The sequence below is a fragment of the Pseudophryne corroboree genome, chromosome 4 (assembly GCF_028390025.1).
Source record: "Pseudophryne corroboree isolate aPseCor3 chromosome 4, aPseCor3.hap2, whole genome shotgun sequence".
Taxonomy (NCBI): Eukaryota; Metazoa; Chordata; class Amphibia; order Anura; family Myobatrachidae; genus Pseudophryne; species Pseudophryne corroboree.
In genome coordinates this window covers 693,383,095-693,401,920 of record NC_086447.1, presented here as the reverse complement: position 1 = coordinate 693,401,920, position 18,826 = coordinate 693,383,095, and the positions used below count along the sequence as shown (strand labels likewise).

Genomic DNA, 18,826 nt, shown 5'->3' with positions numbered 1-18,826 from the left:
ACTTCAAACACAATGGAATGGCCAGTGATGTCTGCAAGTCTGATCTGTCTACCATGTTTGCTACATTAGTATTCTGTCCTGCTGTAGATACAGACACTGCAAACAGATGTTCAATATTAACAGGAAAAAAAATCTATGATGCTTTATTTTTAACTAGCTACATCTATAAATCATAATTAGCTCAAGTTCTTCTAAATTAAGCAATCTGAAAATAATAGCATTAAATAGCATTATTACAAAAATATGCATATTTGCAACATTGATCAAAGGGTCTGAATCAGACCTGATCGCAGCAGCAAAAATCTTCTCTAATGGGTAAAACCATATGCACTGCAGGTGGGGCAGATATAACATGTGCAGAGAGAGTTAGATTTGGCTGGGTTATATTGTTTCTGTGCATGGTAAATACCGGCTGCTTTATTTTTACACTGCAATTTACATTTCAGTTTAAACACACCCCACCCAAATCTAAACCTTGGTACACACTATACCAGGCATTCCCAACCACTGTCCTCAAGGCACACTAATACCGCTTTCAGATCGCAAATGCTGGATCCCACCCGGTAAGAGAAACGTGTCCTTACCGGGTGGGATCCGGCATTTGTTCTGCTTTGCTGGCTTTCCGACCCGGCAATATACCGGCCGGTTGCCATAGCAGCGGGGGGGTTCAGTAGCAGCAGGGGCGGGGGGGGAGGCGGCGCTGGGAGATGAGCTCATCTCCTGCGCCGCCTCTCCCTATGCTGTGAATGGGAGCCGTGTCGCATCGAAACGGCTCCCATTCACATTGCGCCTGACCCGGTATTCAACCCGATAATAACCCTTCTTTTTTACCGGGTTGAACTACCGGGTCAGGCGACCCGCTAATTCGGCCAAAGTGCTTTCACATCGCACACTGACCAGTTTCGACACGGCAATATGCCGTGTCGATACCGGGTTACTTGTGCGATGTGAAAGGGGTGTAACAGACCTGGTTTAAGAGATATCCAGTCTTCAGCACAGGTGACTTAATAAGTAGATCAGTTATTTTGATTTAACCATCTGTGCTGCAGCCATAGGTGTGCGCAGGGGGGGTGCCTGGTGCGCACAGGCACCCCCTAATGTCTGGCACCCCGATCTCACATGCCTGATGCAGCGATCGCCGAGCAGGCTGATTACTGTCCCCTCTGCGCTGCACCCTGTCAGGACTGCATTACTGACTGGACACCTGGGTTAATCAAGGGTGCCACTGCCACCGGCTTTCAAACTCCCGGCTCCACCTCCATGTACAAAAACAGCGTGATGTGACGTGATTACGTCATGCTGCTAGCACGCCCACCCGTCACACCCGCCCACCTCTCTCCTTCTATGCTATGCCAACGCCAGCCACTGATGATGATCAGCATGCAGCCAGCATTCCTCTTAGGAAGACAAATCCAATACTGGTAGGCGGTCCGCAGCAGCATTGAAACATCACTCGTTTTTCCGGCAGCAGCAGTACTAGTCCGCGACTGTCAGTGTCAGTGAGTGACTGACTTGTAAGTAAGCTGCTGCAGCTTGCATAGGAAAGAGGGGGAGCCAGACCAGGCTGAGTAGGAGCAGTGTAATTGCAGTAAGTGCCATCAGGGGTGTTTGTTTGGTGCACACCACAACATCTGACAATGTACCTGCTTTATTAGGATTGGTACAAGGGTGGATATATTATATTGCGTTGACCGTCAATAGATGGTGCTATACACGCCCCTCCAACGGTGCACCCCCTAATAAAATGTGCTGCGCACGCCTATGGCTGCAGCCTGGATATCACTAAAACCTGCACTGTAATACCCCTTTCACATCGCAGCTATAACCCGGTAAATTGCCGTTTTTTAAGCCTTCCAAAACGGTTCTGGCTGCGGTGTGAAAGGGCCACTTTGAATTTACTGGTTACAGATTACCGGTATTTTAAAACGGTTAAAAAGCAGGGTCCTACACGGTTCAGACCCGTTTCATTGTGCAATGTGAAAGGCTCAGAAACAGTATTTCCAAACCACAGAAGGTGATAGGCTGTCTCCATGCGTGATGTCACCAGGCAGAAGCGGGAAATAAACTGGAGGAAACACATGAGAGTGAAGAAGCATTTTTTTTTATACAGAATACAGTTTAAAATGGCAAATTGGAGTGATGAGGAGGTTAGGGAGCTGCTTAGGATGAGAGGGGATGAAGAAATTGCTAGACAAATCACTAGGACAGTGAAGGATGCAGTAATCTGCAAAAACATGGTAAAGATGGTTGAAGCTGCTGGGTTCCATCGGACGACTAGCCAAATTATTAATAATTAATTAATAATTATTAATAATGTGTGGGCCAGAAAAGTCCATTTAAAATGACAACCACTATTTTCTATGGGAGAAACGGGTTCAGTGTGAAAGGTACCAAAACGGTAATGAAACGGTAATATACCAGTTACAACATGCGATGCGAAGGGGGTCTAACTACTCAGACCCGTTTTAAGAACCATTTAAAGAACCGTTTCAAAAGCAGGGTTTGCGATGTGAAAGCAGCATTAGTGTGCCTTGAAGACCGTGGTTGGGAATGCCTGCACTATACAATAATCTGCCAGATTTAGCTGGTTGGAATGAAAATTTGGTAATGGTAATGCTCCCAAAAACAGCAAAATGAACAAAAACAGTCGTTCATCCAAGTTGGTTAAATTTGTTTTAACCAATTGTATGAACGACAGGTTTTGTTAGTTTTTCAGTGTTTGGGAGCAAATGGTGGATTGTCATTTGCTCTCATCCATTACCAGATTTTCATTCCAACCAGCTAGAACTGGCAGATTATCTGTCCGATAATTGTATAGTGTGTGCCTATCTTAACTCTCTCTGCGCATGTTATATCTGCCCTCCCCTGCAGTGCACATGGTTTTGCCCATTAGAGAACAATTTGCTGCTGCAATCAGGTCTGAATTAGGCCCAAAAGTGTAATGCTGACTGCACGGTAGGGTCTGTGTTATAGGTGTGTCTTCACAGACCAAAGGCGGTGAAGTAATTGCATTATTTTAAAGCGACAGTCATATACAAGGTATTGTTTTGCCTTGTAAATGACTGCCACTTTAAAAAAAAGTCAGAGTTCGTCCGGCATCCCACACCTCCAGCAAACCCAGACGCCATTACTTGGCCTGCAGAGAAGAAGCTGCTGGCCACTTTAGGGAGTGGGTCATTAGGTCCTGTCCCCATCTAGGGAAACTGCTGCGATACTCAAGTCTATGGAGTATTCCCGTGATTATCTCCCCATCCTGGATACGGGAGTTCTGCCTAGTCTTGCAGAGGTGCTGGGGGCTATCCAAAATATTGTGAGTCTCCCGCACCTTCCAGGAGAGTATTCAAGGATGGTTAACTTAAGAGGGCTTTACTTGCAACACTTCAAAAGTTGTATGATTTGATTTCCCTCTGGGACTATGGTCACACACAGAGCCGGCCCTAGGTATAGGCAAACTAGGCAATTGCCTAGGACATCTGGTATGCCTAGGGGCATCAGCAGCTTCTGCTGATTAAAATGATATGCGGCATGTCTATATTCTGTGTGTAGCATTTCGTACGCAGATACAGCCACAGTCTCACACAGTATATAGGCATGCCACATATCATTTTAATCAGCAGAAGCTGCTTGTGTATCCTAGCCACATAGCAATGCAAATAAGATGCATTTTCATAAAAAATAGGCACCCGACGTTAGCAGAGCTGCCAGTTGACTCACGCTGGGAACTACATGTGTCATTATGTGTATAAGGGCATTAATAATGTGTAACATATGTGTAAGGGGCACTATGTGTGTCATTATGTGTATAAGGGCACTAATAATGTGCGGCATATGTGTAAGGCCAAATGTGCACACTGTTCTTATTTAAATTACAGGGGGTAGGAAAGCAAAAAAAAGGACTGCTATGGGTGGGGGGTGGTGGTGCTGGGAAAGGGGTGCAGGGTCAGAGGCGGAACTAGCGGTGGTGCTAGGGGGCACCAGCCAAAATCTTGCCTAGGGCATCATATTGGTTAGGGCCGGCTCTGGTCACACAAACATGCACCTTCATACAGATTCTTGGGACCTGTTTGCACCATACTTGCCTACCCTCCCGGAATGGCCGGGAGGCTCCCGAAAATCGGGTGACCCTCTCGGCCCCCCGGAAAGGTGGGCAAGCCTCCCGCTTTTTCCCTCGGCCGCCCGCAGCAGAGAACAAGCAGGCGGCCCGAGGGGGTCAGATGACGCGATTCGCGCTGAATCGCGTCATCGTAGCTCCACCCCCCGCTATGCAGTGCCTCGTTTCTCGGCACAGCACAGCGGGAGGTGGAGTCACGATGACGCGACCCTGATGCAACGCCCCCGGACCGCCCATCCTGCTGCCGGCCACGCCCCCAAACCGCCCATCCTGCTGCCGGCCATGCCCCCATACACCTACAACGCTGCCTCCTCCCGGAGGAGGAGGCAGCAAAGTAGGTAAGTATGGTTTGCACACATTCTCTGATCTGAAAATGTACCACTGCTGTCCTTAGAAAATATGCAGCAATACAGTAGTTGCTCATTAAATAGAGAGAGAATAGAATTACGACTCTTCTCCAATTTATAAATACAGGTCATAACTGCTTCCTGATATTTATCAACATGAGTACCATGAGGGGATCTACAGAAGAATGTTTTTCCACTATTGCAGAAACTGTGATTATGTTATTATACTGTATATACAAATCACACCATTTGACAATAACCTGCAGCTATCCTGGGCACCCCAGCAAATGCCACCACCTACGATCACGAAACCCAATGCAGAAACAGCAAAGCAGTCACATGACATAATCAAACGGGGGAAAATGAGGACTTTGGCCCTCATTCCGAGTTGATCGTTCGCAAGGCGATTTTAGCAGAGTTGCTCACGCTAAGCCGCCGCCTACTGGGAGTGTATCTTAGCATCTTAAAATTGCGAACGATGTATTCGCAATATTGCGATTACAAACTACTTAGCAGTTTCAGAGTAGCTCCACACTTACTCGGCATCTGCGATCAGTTCAGTGCTTGTCGTTCCTGGTTTGACGTCACAAACACACCCAGCGTTCGCCCAGACACTCCTCCGTTTCCCCGGCCACTCCTGCGTTTTTTCCGGAAACGGTAGCGTTTTTTCCCGCACGCCCATAAAACGGCCTGTTTCCGCCCAGTAACACCCATTTCCTGTCAATCACACTACGATCGCCGGAGCGATGAAAAAGCAGTGAGTAAAAATACTATCTCCATTGTAAAATTACTTGGCGCAGTCGCAGTGCGAATATTGCGCATGCGTACTAAGCGGAATTTCACTGCGATGCGATGAAAAATACCGAGCGAACGACTCGGAATGAGGGCCTTTGTCTTGAGCCAAACCTGTAAAATGTCCCTAGCTGTGAAAAAACGTTTGCCAATTTGTAAAAAGAAAAAGACGAAAATGAAAATACTAAAGTAGTCATAAAGTGCTGTACATTTGTTTTTTACAGGTGTAGTATGGCTGACCGGTGGTCTCGCATACCGACGCCGGGATCCCGGCAGCATACCGACGCCGGGATCCCCGTGGGGAGGGGCGAGTGCAGCAAGCTCCTTGCGGGCTCGCTGCGGGCTCGGTGGCGACCTGCGGTTGCCACTGGTCCTATTCCCACTCTATGGGTGTCGTGGACACCCACGAGTGGAAATAGTCCCTGTTGGTCGGCATGCCGACCATCGGGATTGTGAGGGGATGGGATGTTGGTGGAGATCATGTGACCGTCGGTCTTCCGACCGCCGGTCACATGAATACCACCCGCTTTTTATATGTAAAATCTACATAAATATTTACATGCATATTTTCTTTTATCAGCATTGAGACTATGGACCTTATTCAGGTTGGATTGCAGTTTCTGATAAAGAGCAGATTTTGCAACCGCTTCTATAGCATGCTGGGGGGCGCCCAGCGCAGGGCAAGGTCACATAGCATGCTAATTGGTGGCCAGCGATGCGATCGCAAAACAACTGTGATTGCATCGCTGATGCTGAAATTAAGGATGACCACCAGCTAGGCTGCGTATGCAGGCGATCCGCCACCATCTTTCGGGTCGCATGGCCGCATGTGACATTACGCGTCCACCCACAAAATGCTCCAACCCCGGATCTTATTTTCGCGAGCACGACCCTGCAACACTAACTCTTCCCTCCCAACGCCTGCCGCTGTCACTCAACGTGTGATCGCATCCCTCGTTTGCGATTTTTGCTAAACAGTGATGCAAGCTGAATGAGGGCCTATATCCATTCAGAGATCCACAGAGCAGCTAGATGAGTGACATAATAGCGGCATACACTATCAGCCTATGGCAATCGCACTCCTCAGTCTGATATTTTATCCACTACACAGGAAATGTTAGGGAGAGACCTAATGCCATTTACAGTATAACTGACCTTTCATTTCAAAGTGACAAAAGTGTTTCAAGAACTTAAAAGGAATTGTATGATTTGCATCTTTATCCCCTGTTTAATTGTCCAAGTGACCCTGTAGTATGTTTGCCTTGGAGCTTAAACAAACAGCTTCAAAAAGAGCAAAGCTCATTAGCAGCCACCAAGGGTGGTCACAGCATTGGGAGATTTCCTCTGCAAGTGATTTCCTACAGTTTTTGAACTACAATGACCAACATTCATGTGAATTTGATCAACAGCACCTACAGTAGACATCTTTTTTAAAGCATTGATGAGGGGCAGATGTATTAAGCCTGGAGAAGTGATAAAGCAGTGATAAGTGGGAGATGATAACGCAACAGCCAGTCAGCTCCTAACTGTCATTTTTCAAACCTGTAATGACTGGCTGGTGCGTTATCACCTTGCACTTATCACTGCTTTATCACTTCTCCAGGCTTAATATATCTGCCCGAGCATATTTTTCTGTAACCTAATGACTATAATAAACAAATAGTAATGCATATTTTAGATAATTCCCTCTAACAAGTATGTTTCATCAATACAGCAATTCTAAATATTGTGTGAAGGGAGGCTCTATTCTTTAACAACCCTACAACAGACAAAGTACAGTAGGTGTTACCTCTTGTGCAATTAATAAGTGTCCTGTTTCAATAATAAGTAATGCAGGTGCCACCGGAACTAACATCTTCCAGTCTGGTTTTCATTTCATTATTTATTGTGAAAGCAAACATCGCATCACCTTTGGGGCAGCAATTAAAGCATTAACATCAAATTTAAAAAATGTAATGTATGGAAGCATTACTCAGCAACAGCCCAGCCCGCTCCTTATACAGCTTGCAATTCTATATTCTAAAATTGGTCCAGGAAATACAAAAAAAAAAACTTTTACATGTCAGCTGGACAGCCATACACAGGGGCAAGCGCAGGATATGTAATGGGGGGTTCTATATAATAAAATATATGTACACACACACACACACACACACACACACACACACACACACACACACGTTCCAGGAGTGTGGAAGCAGGAAAAAAAACAGGGAGCAGGCCTCCATTTTCCATCACTCTGGGTGCGAAACCAGCACTCCCCAAACAGCTGAGCAGTTGGCGTCTCAAAATAACAGAAACTGTGGTCTGTGTGTGTGTGTGGGGGGGAGGGGGGGGGTCACTCAATGGTTTTCAATGATATCTATGGAGGTTGGTGGACAGTTATGGTCTGTGTTTGATTGGAAAAAGTAAAAAACAATTTCTTAAGGTGCATACACACTTGCCAAGAAAATGAACGAATTTTGCCAATTTTCGCCCTTCCTGAGCGACGTCATTCACTTTCTCGGCAAGTGTGTATGCCGGCGACGACAAGCGACCCGCGCTGTTGGCTGTGCATGCAGCTCAATTTGGACTGTCGTTCAAGAGCTGCCTGCATGGCACAGCGGCGGCGTGACGTTACTGAGCGAGATGCTCGTTATACAGCTCAGTGTGTATGCACTGCCGCTGACTCCCTGGCCCAGAAGGAGGAAACACTAGACGACGTCGCTCACAGAGCACGTCGCCCAGTGTGTACCCACCTTTACATTTCTAAGAAGAGGGCGGCATTCTTAGATAGCTCCCCTTCAATATAATACTGAGTTGTATCAAACTTTGTAAAGAGGCCAACAAGAGGTGCTGCCCATAGTAACCAAATTCTGGATATCATTTTATATGATGCACTAGATAAATGATAGAAAAAAAATCTGATTAGTTGCTATGGCATCTTGTTTATTTGTACTCTTTAGAAGGTCAGATAATCCACCCCCATGTCTCTTTCATAATCAATGCATTTAATATGTTACAGAGACGACAGATAAAAGAACACTCATGTTGTATCTGATTTGAAAGTTGTGAAGGGAAAAGAGAAGGGAAAGAAAAGTAATCAGATTTATATTACACAACGCATAGGATTTTCTAGGATTCTGAGCAATCAGAGCCTGTGTTGGCAAATGACACAACACTGTCTGAGGTTGAGTATCAGTGCTGGCGGGGGTGAGGAGGGGGTCCTAGGCTTGGGACACTGGAGTTATACTGGTTAACGGATTGGACAAAAAATTCTAAGTGGCGGTATCTTCAACATTTGTAATTTTAGGTCATTGCAAGTAAGCAGACTTTACCTGCACAAAGTATTAGATGTTACAATTTGCACTATAGCACATACACATTACAGACTAAAGGGAATTGTGGTGTCACATGATGTGAAGCTTATACTCCTTTTCCACCTGAGTACCGGGTCCGATTCGGGATGTTTAACCCGGCTACAACCCGTGTCGGCCCCGCCAGTTCCACTGCACTTCGACTCGGGTTATTCCCGGGTCAGATCTGTTTCCACTTAACCCGGATAAGCGCTGTAAAAGCCTATTGATGTCACTTGTTACTCGGTTCTAAAACACGGCTAATGACCGTTTCCACTGCACAATTACCCAGGTCATTACCGTGTTACCGTGTTCAACCCAAGTAGCTACCCGGGTTGGAATCCAGGGTCACTCAACCCGTATTGAGCCGTTTCCACTTACTAAAAACCCGTGTTGATGCGCGCGCCCGTACAAAAACACGGGTAAATTTAGCTAGTGGAAAAAAGGTATAAGCAAGCAGGCTGTGGGAAAAGTCAGCAGAATACTTGGCTGTATAGGAAGAGGTTTTAGCAACAGGAAGCAAAAACACGGGTAAATTTAGCTAGTGGAAAAGGGGTATAAGCAAGCAGTGCAGACAGGCTGTGGGAAAAGTCAGCAGAATACTTGGTTGTATAGGAAGAGGTTTTAGCAACAGGAAGCGGGAGGCTATATTTCCACTTTACTGGTTACTCAATGCTAAGAGATCATCATCAGTACAGTATAGAGTCCTAGATGCTCTACATCCAAAAAATCAGTGGTAGAAAAGAAAAACATAATTCAAAGGAGGTATACAAAAAGCAACATGCGCTGATCACAGATTTAGTAACTGAACAGGTACTTTTGTTAGGAATGGAGATAAGTGAGGAATACAGTTAAGGGGATAATTCAGACCTGTTCGCTAGGTTGCGTTTTTTGCAGCCCTGCGATCAGAGAGTCGCCACCTACAGGGGGAGCGGTAAAGTGCTGTGCAGTTGTGCGATCGCTTTTGTAGCAGAGCTGCACAAACATCAGTTTGTGCAGTCTCTGCACAGCCTAGGACTTACTCACACGCTGCGATTGTTTGCTGCTGATTGGGGCCGGAGCTGACGTCAGACACCCTCCCTGGAAACACCTGGTCCCTCCTGCATTTTTCCTGACACTTCTGTAAAACGGTCAGTTGCCACTTCCTTTCAATCACCTTGCGATCAGCCGTGCAATTGTTTTTTATCGCACCATCCCGTCGCTAGGCACCAATGCTTTTTAGGTGAATCTGGCAGTGGATGGCCAGGTGAAGGGGGCGGATTAGGCTGCCACTGCTGGCATTGAAACAATGCGGCAAAGGCTAATTTGCCCCTTTCACACTTAATTGAATTCCTTCCTTAGAATGAAAGGATGGAAAAGGGCGGGGGGCGGGGGGGGGTTTAAAGATGGAGCTTGATTGAGGGTTGATGGAGAAGAGAGGTATGGTGTACAAAGAAAACACCCCAAATGTCTGAACATTTTTATTTTAAGATGTGTTTAAGGTGGCAGATGTTTGGACCCAAATTAATTCCTACAGGCCCATTTACTAATACATGGTAAAAGTGCTGGGTTTTTACCACAACTTATTGCAGTGATATATAACCAGCTATTTATTAGTAAAATCTCACCTGCTTAGCTCTACCATATTAGCCAGAAGCATTAACAGTACCACTGGTACTTGTGGTATATGCGCATACATGACTTTTTTTTAGCTGGTTCACTTATGTGTAGTTGAACTAAAAGCCCAGAACTCAGCTGAAGAATAATCATCATCATCATCATCATCATCATAACATGAATAATAAAAAATTAGATAAAAAATAGTTGGGATTAAAAAAAAACTATTGACAAACGAAAAAATATTTTATTCAAATATCAGAATATTTTTTCCTTCAGTTTTAGTCTGTTATCCACCTTCCTGAAATGTCGAGAACAGAACAATAATTGCAGCAATCCTCATAACACATAGGAAAGCTATTGCCAAGCAAATATTTAGCACCGGTAAGGGGTTACCTTCATTGATGGCAGCTTTATCAACAGCAATAACCACTTGAATATAGGGCGAATCACTATCTCCGGTGAATACACCAGCTTGTGCCAGAGATATGGCTTCTTTGCAGTTTTATAAAGAGAGCCGCCCAGGATTGTAATATCATGAGGTCAGTAAGAAAAATACATGCTTTATTATTTTTATATAGCATCTTTTTCAAAGATAGATTTATTTTTTGGTCTTTTGAAACCAATGGCTTTTTTTTTTTACCTACTCTCTTAATAAATCTGCAACTGGAAGTAAGTGTAGTGGAGATGTTACCCATGTGCAGAGGGGACCAAGATCGGCCAGAGAAACGGTATCCTCTTGTCGCTGCCAGCCAGTATTGCCGAAGAGAGGACAGAGGGGTCTATTCATGAAGCAGTGAAAATTTGTAAAGAAGTGAGCCTGTAGAGAAGTTGCCCATGGCAACCAATCAGCTGTTCTGTACAATTATATAGTATGCAAATGATAAAAAATGTTGCTTCAATGCTGATTGGTTGCCATGGGTAACTTCTCCACCGGCTCATTTCTGCACACTTTTCACTGCTTCATGAATAGACCCCAGAGTATCATTCAGCTGTCCCAGCAAACTTTTCTTTTTAAATTGCGGCGATAACTGATGAAGATGGAAAATAAACCTTATCACTGCAAATTGGTTAATAGACTCCTTATTCATTATTCGAAAAAGCAATTAGTGAGTGCGCTGTCAACGGCAGCCTGTATAGGGATGGTTAGTCCCTAAAGGGTGAATACAAGACAAAAAAAGGATATACTGGCGCCGGCTGAATCTCAAAATAAAGAACGGATACAAATTTATCGAATAAAAAATTAGCATACATTTATTAAAATGAATCTAAAAATATGACATGTGTGTTGTCAGGAGGGTAATCAATAATAAAAGTTGAGAGTCTCTCAAGTTAACCTAGGACCACTTGTGTTTCCAATGAGGCAATATGCACTGGTATTCTGGCTAGGACTCAGTCCTCCAAGGTATCCTCATATAATTTCAGATATAGATATAGATATTACCATGGTCTCAGAAAGAAGTCCCCTTGGTTCTCAATTGCAGATCGAGGTCCAATAGCAGCAGGGGAATGTGCAGAGACTCCAGATGGATAATGTTGGTAGGGATCCTGGGGGATTTAAAGTCCAGAAATTGCCAGATGGTTTAGGATAACAGTTGCAGTGCCCGTGGTCTGGAGTCTCTGCACATGGTAATATCTATATCTGAAATTATATGAGGATACCTTGGAGGACTGAGTCCTAGCCAGAATACCAGTGCATATTGCCTCATTGGAAACACAAGTGGTCCTAGGTTAACTTGAGAGACTCTCAATTTTTATTATTGATTACCCTCCTGACAACACACATGTCATATTTTTAGATTCATTTTAATAAATGTATGCTAATTTTTTATTCGATAAATTTGTATCCGTTCTTTATTTTGAGATTCAGCCGGCGCCAGTATATCCTTTTTTTGTCCTTATTCATTATTGTAGCCAAAATGATGGGTTGCTGGCAATTTAGTGGTACTATCCCTGCAACTAGTAATGTTCTCCTCTGACATCATTACTGAATGAAGATAATCCCTTTCACAGCCATTGCTGGGAAGAAGAAAGTAACAGTTTTTACTGAGCCGTAACATACTGTGAAGCCACCATCCCTAAAGAAGTTACAAATCCAGCTCTCAACAAATGAATGGGATTAAACTTTCCCAATCTCAATAAAGACTTTTCCACAGTATATGTGAACTGGGACCCCTCCCTGTGCATCTGCCAGCAATTACTTCTTAACTCTATAGGACAATGACACATAAGGAAATGCAAAGTTTGCCACTACATTGACTAATAATATTTGAAACGTTGTTACTTTTCTACAGAAAAATATCCAAAGTATGGTTTCTACGTAAATTACCTTTACCCAGGGGATAATTAAATATTTCTGCATAACATTGCTGATATGCAAAACAATTACCCCCTTTAGGATCTTCTTTGACAACAACTGTCTAAATGAAAATACTAACAACTTTAAATACTACGAACACATGAAGAAAAGCTGGAAAATTGTATATATATATATATATATATACATATATATATATTAATAAGAAACATTTCTTAGTAAATAGTCTTACTAATAAAGAAGCCTTCAACATTTTCCGCTAATTGATAGTAAAAGCAGTGCCTGCAAATATGAATGGGTTAACTGGGATATTTAATCTTGGGACCTGAAATAAGATCTGGTACAAATGCATGTCACTGACAAATGGTGCAGGACAGTGGCAGCTAATACGAGGAAGAAGACACTGAACCCTGCAAGCTAAACTCATAGCTTCCAGAATGCTTTGGCACAAATTAATAAAAAAAATGTCAATCACTGCATAAAATTGACCTACGTTTAATTAAATAATACAGAAACAAAACATATATTACTACTAGAATGCTGGTAATCTCTCCCCCAGAACAAACGTCCTATACTTTTTCCTCACGCATTCACAAAATGACAATGTCTGCCTCAAAAAATAATTAAGATAGTATTATATACAGTTAATATTTGTAGCCATATTATTTTACAATTAATAATGCCTATATTTGACTGCATCTCCACGTATCAATTAACAATATTTCACCTGAAAAACTATTTTCTTAGCAGCCCATTTCTATTGCTAAATCTGGCAAGAAGAAAAGTTTGCATTGCCTACAGCTCCTCAATGGTCTGCATATGTCTGCTCTGTATTGCGCAAGGAGCATGCTACTCCGTATTACATGTACCAGAGACACACCTTTTCCAAATACACCAACACCATGGCAAATACACAATCAGGGGAAAAAGCTAAAACTACAAATACTGCACATAAAAATGTCATGCAAGAATATAGCAATTATGAAGTTAATGCATGGTTAATTCTGTTATATTTTTGCATGAGTATTAAGTATATCTGTAATCCTCGTTTATCACACTGTAATAATATTATACACACTGTTTTACATGTATCAGCGTACAGACATGTAAAATAGACATACAGGCACCCACATTTCTGTGGCACATTGCTACTTAGCCCTGGACATACTAAAAGTTTGGAAAACTTTCCGATTTACAGCAAAGAGCTCATAACGTGCAGCAGCCAGCTGTAGCACTGACCACTTACCCTTCGCTATATCACACTCTAATATAGGAATCACTCCTTGCAACTTCCTAAGTTTCTCCTCAGTCACTTTCAATGCCTTGTACAGTACATTTTACAGCCACTTAAGTCATCTTACCAGTTAATGTTATTGTGCCAAGCATGACTCCTTCCTTTTGCGATCCTTATCCAAGACCCTCAACAACACAGTAGCCCCCCTATCCAATGTAATGCTGCTGGAAGGAGCAGTAGCTGTATTATTCCTTGCTATAAGAGTGGGCAGCAGATGTCCCTGTGAGGCTTGCTTGGAAATGAGAAGTGTTATAGCGAGGTCCCAGCTAATTGGAAGAAAATGTATAACATCCTCCGCTATCCTTGGTGGGAAGTGTGGAATGAGAGGAAAGCTTCCTTCACACTACCTATAACAACTTTCCTGAGTGTGAGCAGGCTGAGTGCACTGCATCACACCCCCTCCCTCCAACCACACCCTATGCTATTGTCTACCAGCCCCCCAGACCCCAGGAGAGGTCTTTACATTGTTTGAGCTGAAGGTGGCTTAACTATGACTCACCCAGATCTTTACATCCAGTACATGACTGCACAGACTGAATAGTGGAATAGCATTTGCAAATGAAAGATTAGCCCCTTATCTTTTGAATTTACTCTGTTTACCATGGGAATCTCATTTTCTAGCTAAACCTGAGGGATTTAACAAATGTAAATTGAACTTGTCTTTTAGACATTTTTTCTTTTCATTTATTTTTTAAGTAGATCTGAGTAGAGTAAATTTAGGAACAAAATACAAAAAAGCAATCCTTCCCCGTTATAAATGCGCTTGTACCAAATAAGAAAATAAATGTTTTCTTATGAAATGTGGGAATATACTTGTTGTATTTGTTAGGACCTGGTTATATTTATTTATTATTCATCACTAGTTATTTATATAGCGCACACATATTCCGCGGTTCTTTACAGAGAATATTTGGCCATTCACATCAGTCCCTGCCCCAGTGGAGCTTACAATCCATGTTCCCTACACGCACACACAATCCTGCTAGCATACCTTTTTGGCAGGTACAGTATCTTTTTTTTATGGTCTGTACCAATTTTTGGCTCTCCAAACTTCCATTGAAAGTATAGGAAAAGAGGCGTGGCTACGCCCCCTTTTTGAATTTGTACCGATTTTTATGTGTAAAATGTTGGAGGGTATGCGCTAGGGTTAATTTTTGTTGGGAGCCAATTGACTTACCAGTATGTTTTTGGATTGTGAGAGGAAACCAGACTACCCGGAGGAAACCCACGCTAGCATGGGGAGACTATACAAACTACAAGCAGTTAGGACCGTGGTGGCAACCCATGACCCATACACCGTCCATACTGCCCCACGTAGATTATGTTGCCAAGATGTGATTAAAAAAACTAGTATTTAGCTCTGTAATAAAAACTCTTGGATGACAAAACATTTGCATAATATGACTATTCTTGTAAACGAGCAGTGTTAATGAAGGGGTTTTTAATTTTTAGTAACCAGTATAGTCATTATATATATTTGACATGGGGGCCAATGTGATCAAATATGAGCAGGTAATATTTAAAATGGAAGACTAAATTTACGTTCAGATAACCGCATGCTATGTTCTACATGGGCGTGTCCAGTAAGGGCTTGTGAACTATTTCACTTTGGGCACATGAGTGTGGGAAGAATAGCAAAGAGAGAAATACAAGTTGTTTTGGGCGTGACTCGATGAGAGCATGCCCAACGCTTACTATGTGTACTTTGAATCTACTTTTTTAGTGGGTACATGCACCCCAAGTTCCTTGAGTCTGAACAAACATGCCGTCTGGTGTGCCAACAGGTCAACTCACCTAAATTTAGACTATCCCACCTAAATCGGGACATTTAGTATTATGGACTCTGGGATGAGATGGAACAGAGAGAAAACACACTGTGCGCATGGAAGAGAGAGAATGCGGACTGTGGAGGGGAGAGAGAGGACTGAACCTGTGGGAGGGGATAAAAGAGAGACTTTACACACTGTGGGAGTGATAATATATACTGTTGAGCAGAAGGAAGAGAGAGAGACTACAGGGACCATTTAACCACGAACCTTATTACCAGCTGCATATTTGGTTTAGTACCGCAGTGATACTAATGAAAATGCTGTTGGCATTTAACATTACCGACCCCTCCAGCGAGCTCCAGCAACGTTCCCACCTGGGCGGCAGCATCCAAGCTGCTGCTGGCAGCCTGTGCCTACCGCTGCCAGCGATCTGTGCATGCTCATTACACCTTCACAGAGCAGGGGTGCAGGCACAGCATTGGATCAACTGCATGAACATCGGACATCTGCGTAACCCTGAGGTTACTCATGATACCCGGTAAAATCACAAGGACCCCAGCCACTGATTTCAGCAGGCTCAGAAAATGGCGCCGACTGTCACTGTTCCCGTCCCAAAATAGTCGTAGCATGTCTATCATGCTGCAATCGGCATTGGCTCAACTGAACTGCGCATGTATAATGCTGATCCTGCGCAGAATAGTAACCGTTGGAGATGTATGCAAATCATCCAGTGTTTGTACATTTCTGAATCAGGCCCATAATACAGACTGAGGGAAGAGATGGATCATAAATAATACAGGGGGATATGTATCAAAGCTTGGAGAGAGATAAAATGGTGAGAGATAAAGTACCAATCAGCCCCTAACTGTTATTTTATAGGTTGTGTTTGAAAAATGAAAGAAGCTGATTGGATAGTACTTTATCCACTTTATCTCTTGCTAAGCTTTGATACATACAGACTGTTAGTGGGGATGGAACAGAGATAATATAGATTGTAGCAGGGGATGGAAGAGAGGGCGTAAGTCACATGTGTTTGGAGGTGCAATCGCTGCTGCTTACTTGCAGTGCCGTTTCTTGCGGCGGGCGAGCCGTGCAACCGCACGGGGCGCCCGCCGCGGCACTTCTTGAACACTTTAAAATCCATTCCCACCTCCTCCGTCCTCCCGAGTCCCCAGCTCGGGGGGGCGGAGTTTCGTGGAATGACGCGGTGCGTCGTGACGTCACGACGCAATCGCGTCATTCCACGAAACTCCGCCCCCCCGAGCTGGGGACTCGGGAGGACGGAGGAAGGGGAGCCAAGCCGGCGGCGCCGCGAAGAGGAGGGAGAGGTGGCGAAGAGCGGGAAGAACCGCTTCAACTGTAAGTCAGCCTCTCCCTCTCTCTCTCTCTACCCCCCCTCTGCCACCTGCCATCATGTATACAAAGGGGACACTTGTCTGCCATAATGTTAAATGGGGTCACTTGCCTGCCATAATGTGTTAAATGGGGACACTTGCCTGCGTACTGTGTAAAATGGGGACACCTGCCTGCGTACTGTGTAAAATGGGGACACCTGCCTGCGTACTGTGTAAAATGGGGACACCTGCCTGCGTACTGTGTAAAATGGGGACACCTGCCTGCGTACTGTGTAAAATGGGGACACCTGCCTGCGTACTGTGTAAAATGGGGACACCTGTCTGCGTACTGTGTAAAATGGGGACACCTGCCTGCGTACTGTGTAAAATGGGGACACCTGCCTGCGTACTGTGTAAAATGGGGACACCTGCCTGCGTACTGTGTAAAATGGGGACACCTGCCTGCGTACTGTGTAAAATGGGGACACCTGCCTGCGTACTGTGTAAAATGGGGACGCGTGCCTGCCATACTGTGTAAAATGGGGACTCTTGCCTGCCGTACTGTGTAAAATGGGGACTCTTGCCTGCCGTACTGTGTAAAATGGGGGCACGTGCCTGCCATACTGTGTAAAATCGGGGCACGTGCCTGCCACAATGTGTAACATGGGGACACTTGCCTGCCGTACTGTGTAAAATGGAGGCACGTGCCTGCCGCAATGTGTAAAATGGGGACACTTTCCTGCCGCAATGTGTAAAATGGGGGCACGTGCCTGCCGCAATGTGTAAAATGGGGACACTTGCCTGCCGCAATGTGTAAAATGGGGACACTTGCCTGCCGCAATGTGTAAAATGGGGACACTTGCCTACCGTGCTGTGTAAAATGGGGACACTTGCCTACCGTGCTGTGTAAAATGGGGACACTTGCCTACCGTGCTGTGTAAAATGGGGACACTTGCCTGCCATGCTGTGTAAAATAGGGTCGCGTGCCTGCTGTAATGTGTAAAATGAGGACTTTTTTTTTTTATCCTGTGGTGGGCGTGATGATGAGATCAGATGAGGCCACGCCCATCTTAACAAAACCACGCCCATTTTTACGATGCCACGCCCCTTGTTTTTACTCTTTATATCTATGGGGGGGGGGGCGCATTTTTTTTATGTGAATGGGGGGGGGGGGGCGCATTTTTAAATCTCGCACTGGGAGCCAAAGTGGCTAGAAACGGCCCTGCTTACTTTGTAACTATATGGTACTGCAGCAGGAGGCTCTGATATAAGTAGACGCCTCTTGTTGCATTAGTGATCTGTGCTGCATCCTAGGACGCATCATCGGATCATCAGCAACACAGTCTGCCAGCTATATGACTCATGAGGTCGCACAAACTGGCTAACGTCGATCCTACAAAGACACCAGGAAATCTCCATCTTCCAACAGAGATCCTGGCCTTGGCACTCCTCCAGCTGTCTCCCACCCACCCCCACCCCCAAATGGCAGCAGACTGTCAATCACTGACAGTCTGCAGCCGTAGTATGTCTAACGAGGCAGGACCCATACTGCACATGTGTAATACCGAAAATCGGTACTTTGCCCTATGTGCCACACCTCCAACCACATCAAAATCAGTCTCAGAGAGAATACAGACTGTTGGGGAGAATGAAACATAGATAATAAAGACTGTTGGAGGGGGCTGTGTATAAAATACCAGCAGCTGTGACCTCTACAGCCACAATCCCAACAGGTCCTCGTAAATATTTTTAACATACCCCTAATCCTAACCCACCCCTCCCACATCCTGACCTAACCCTAACCCACCCCTCTCACATCCTAACCCTAACCCACCCCTCCTGCATCCTAACCCTAAACTCCCCTTCCTGCAGCCAAACCCTAACCTCCCTCTTCCGCAGCCTAACCCTAATCTCCCCCTGCAGTAGCCTAA

At 44.5% G+C, this 18,826-nt stretch overlaps 1 protein-coding gene across 5 annotated transcripts in view; it reads right to left on the bottom strand.

Annotated features, from left to right (window-relative positions):
* Window positions 1-18,826, bottom strand: part of AKAP12 (A-kinase anchoring protein 12) — a 288,402-nt gene that overhangs the window by 22,002 nt on the left and 247,574 nt on the right. The window contains exon 1 of one of the 5 annotated variants that reach the window (XM_063917913.1): window positions 13,860-14,133. The exons of the other annotated variants lie outside the window; for them this stretch is intronic. Coding sequence (XP_063773983.1) covers window positions 13,860-13,884 — 25 coding nt within the window. The 5' untranslated portion in view covers window positions 13,885-14,133. Of the gene's footprint in view, window positions 1-13,859; window positions 14,134-18,826 lie in introns of those variants that run through there. 5 annotated transcript variants of the gene reach the window in all.